This window comes from Habropoda laboriosa, unplaced genomic scaffold, assembly GCF_001263275.1.
Source record: "Habropoda laboriosa isolate 0110345459 unplaced genomic scaffold, ASM126327v1 scaffold212, whole genome shotgun sequence".
NCBI lineage: Eukaryota > Metazoa > Arthropoda > Insecta > Hymenoptera > Apidae > Habropoda > Habropoda laboriosa.
The window spans coordinates 4,114,265-4,117,833 of record NW_017100509.1 but is presented as its reverse complement, the minus strand read 5'-3'; the positions used below and the strand labels follow the sequence as shown (position 1 = coordinate 4,117,833).

Here is a 3,569-nt window from a genome sequence, read left to right as displayed (position 1 = left end):
CAATAAAATTATCCTTACAATCTTATATTATGTATTTTAAAATCTTTCAATGATAATTGTGAATATAATATTAAAATAAACGTTGAAATACAAATCACTTTTAATCTCTTATTTACTGTGTAATAATAAACAAGGAACAAAACCTGTTATTGTGTTAAATCAGTCTTAGTTCAGTCTTATATTGTGTGAATGTAACTAATATCTTATTTCAGTTCATTAACATCAAATTAAATCAAATGCGACAACACTTGCATCTTTTTTTAAAGACTGACACATTGGATTTTTACATATTGTATAAAACTCATATTTTATGTACAGCAAATGCCATTAGATGAAGTTTCGTATCAATTTTTATAACAATCTCATAATATAGATGAAGATAATTATAATAATAACAACAATGTTATTAGTCAGAATATTGATGCAAAAAAATGGTGAAAATGATAATGATAGTAGTAGAAGTAATAGTAGTAGTAGCAGCAATAATAATAATACTACTTCTAATAATAATAATAATAATGGCCATAAACATAATAATAATAAGTTTTGCTCATTTACACATACTCACATCAGAAGACATTAATGCAAATTGAAAGAATGTCTTTGAAGTATGATATGTTAAAAATACTACAACATTGATTTTGTATTTGATCAATAAAGTGCTGTATCATCAAAATTTTAAGACGACCTTAACACTCTTGCTAGTTAGTAATTCTCCTCCTTTTCTTTCTGCATATATTCATTAGCTCTCCCTTCTTTCTCGAGTCTTTCCATTTGAATATTCCTATATCCTATTAGCGTCTTTCGCATTCCTTCTCAAGTACATACACTCATAAAAACAAATTCTTAATCGCAACGATCATGCACACATAGGTATGTTCTAATGTCGGATTGCATTTTAGTCTCCTTTCATACTTAGCAGGAGACAATATCATTAACTTATACAAATAGTTAAACATTTTTACGACGCTGGTCACAATAGTATTGTATACTGTTATTTTTTAATTAGCCGTTGTTCGGTCACACAACGATTAAAGTATTTTTTTATATACATATAAAAGAGAAAAATTATAGCTTCATATCGTATATAAAAAAAATTCGTACAAAATAACTAGCTGCTCCGATATTAGGAAATTTTTTAAATAAAGTAATACAAGCTAAGGATGAAACAGAATTAAGGTGAATATGGTATCTGCTTTGCTAAATATCCTCTTCACAAAATAGTTAATCAAACAAAGAAGACAATCGTGTATTTATTAAAATAGGTAACTATATTTTTCTATATTTAGCTCTCTCCCTATCTGATACTTGTATTGCATTACTCTTAAATTTCCAATTCTAATGAGTATTTCAATCAAATGCTGATATAAATAGCATCACTCACTCGATAATGCTTTCAATATTATTTTGTTCTTTTAATCGTAGTCGTTGTTCAGCAAAAATAATTTAAAAAACATGGCCACCGTTTTCGTATTAAAAATAACATAGATCGTAATTTAAACCTCCCCAAGAAAATATCTTTACTTTTTAATCCTCAGCTATATAATTTAACACTACCTTATGACATATTCAATACTGGAACAAATTACCCCAATTTTTCGTCTCTCTTTTATTACGCTATTAATACTAACATCCTTCGTTTTCTCCACCCGCCATCGTCCACGAATTTACAGACAACGGATAACTACGTATGAATAATGCGAAAATAACGTTTCTCTTTTGATGGGAACATTTATAACGATATGACTTCAGAACAAAAAGTTCATTTCTTTCTTTTTGTACTTGGTTGCTTGGCACTCAAAGTGAGAAAACCCGAAGCTTCGAAAGGAACCTATACGGATTTCCATATTATATACAATCAGTAGGAAAATATTGCCTCTAACACTTGTTATCTGTGGGCCTTAAGCGTCACACGCTTATTTCTAAAATCGAGGAAAAACAGTAACGTCGTGTCCACAATCACTGTCGAGCATTTCTTCTTTTTTTTCTTTTTCGTTTTTACGTGTATAAAATCTTACTCTTACTTGTTCTTCCTATTTCTCGCTCATAAATCCAACTAATTCCAATCCGTTTAAATAAGAAGAACTCGATTATTACCAAAGTCTACAACCGCAATTCTACCATCAGGACACAAAGCTATTCCGGACGGTCTGTCCATTTCGTCTTCCCCTTTTCCACAGCTACCAAATCGCCATTTCAACACACCGGTCGAATCGAATATTTGTACCCGGTGGTTTTTAGAATCGGCTATAACAATATTACCTTCGTCGTCGATTACCAGACCTTGTGGTCTCAGGAACTGCTTCGAACCACCTGCACACTCGCATTCGAAAATACGGGTGTGCATGAAGTCAGCGTCTATGATCACTACCCTGTGATTGTTGAAATCCGTTGTGACTACATTGCCGTCCGGATTGAACGCCACTCCGCGCGGCGAATCAAAATACTTCCACATGTGCGGTGCAGACTCGTAACCGTACTTTCGGAGGAAAACACCCTCAGGACTGAACAATTGGACGCGATGATTTCTCGTATCGGAAACGACTATTTGGCATTCAGAGTTCACTGCCACATCCCATGGATAGTTGAATTGCCCACAGCGACAGCCTTTCTCACCGAAACTTAGAAGGAATAAACCTTCCATCGTCAATACCTAAGAAATAATGTAAAAAATAATGACAATTTTCAACAATAATAATAATAATAAGCATCTATCAATAATGATTTGAACTTAGAAATTAGTATTGCTAGAGATTGAAATTAAGTGAAAAATTTAAGTATCAAAACTTTTGCAGTCGTTTGATATTCTAGATGCTGCGGTGAAGTCAATTGCAACAACTTAAAATCCATTTGATTACCTGTATACGATGATTATCCTTGTCAGCTACAACTATACGGCGGCGAGCATCGACTGCTACGCCAGCCGGGCGATCGAATTGTCCTGGTGCAGTGCCATGAGTACCAAACCTTCTCAGGAAGGAACCATCTTGTCGATATATTTGTATACGATTGTTCGATCTATCTGCGACAACTATGTGCCCCTCTCTGTCGCATGCTACCCCCCAAGGTCGACAAAGATTATCTTGCGCGTCACCATCGTTTCCAATGATTTTCAGTGGTTTCACCGACAAATCGGAACTGCGATTTATCCTAACCGTAACTGGGAAACTATTCGAAGGAACTGGTCTTCCTCGTGGTACTGAGACCAATGGGATCGAGGCCGTCTGTCTGAGGAATATCTGAGGTGAATTTCCACGGCCTCTCACAGCTCGTCGATCACCTATAGGACCCGGATTATTCACCACAACGACTCCAAGGTTCGCTATAGCATTTAATATAGTGTCTTCCAAGCCGTTGAAAGAAATCCAGTTCTCTTCTTGTGAAGGAAGAGATTGACGACTCTGGCGAATTTGAAAAACCTATTGATGAAAATAACATGTAGCCGGATAAAAACTAAGGAGTAACATTTCTTACTATGTTTTAAAATAAAATTGACTTTCAAGATATCCTCCATGGTATACTATTTATATAGAAGTTAGTTTTCTTTATATTATTTTTTTTTTTACAGG

General features: G+C 34.3%; 1 protein-coding gene across 1 annotated transcript in view; it reads right to left on the bottom strand.

Moving 5' to 3' along the window:
• Window positions 1–2,071: 2,071 nt before the first annotated feature.
• The window catches only part of LOC108576189 (E3 ubiquitin-protein ligase TRIM71), a 3,962-nt gene continuing 2,464 nt past the window's right edge, over window positions 2,072–3,569 (bottom strand). Inside the window, 2 exon segments of the mRNA XM_017939133.1 lie at window positions 2,072–2,653; window positions 2,859–3,419. Coding sequence (XP_017794622.1) covers window positions 2,072–2,653; window positions 2,859–3,419 — 1,143 coding nt within the window.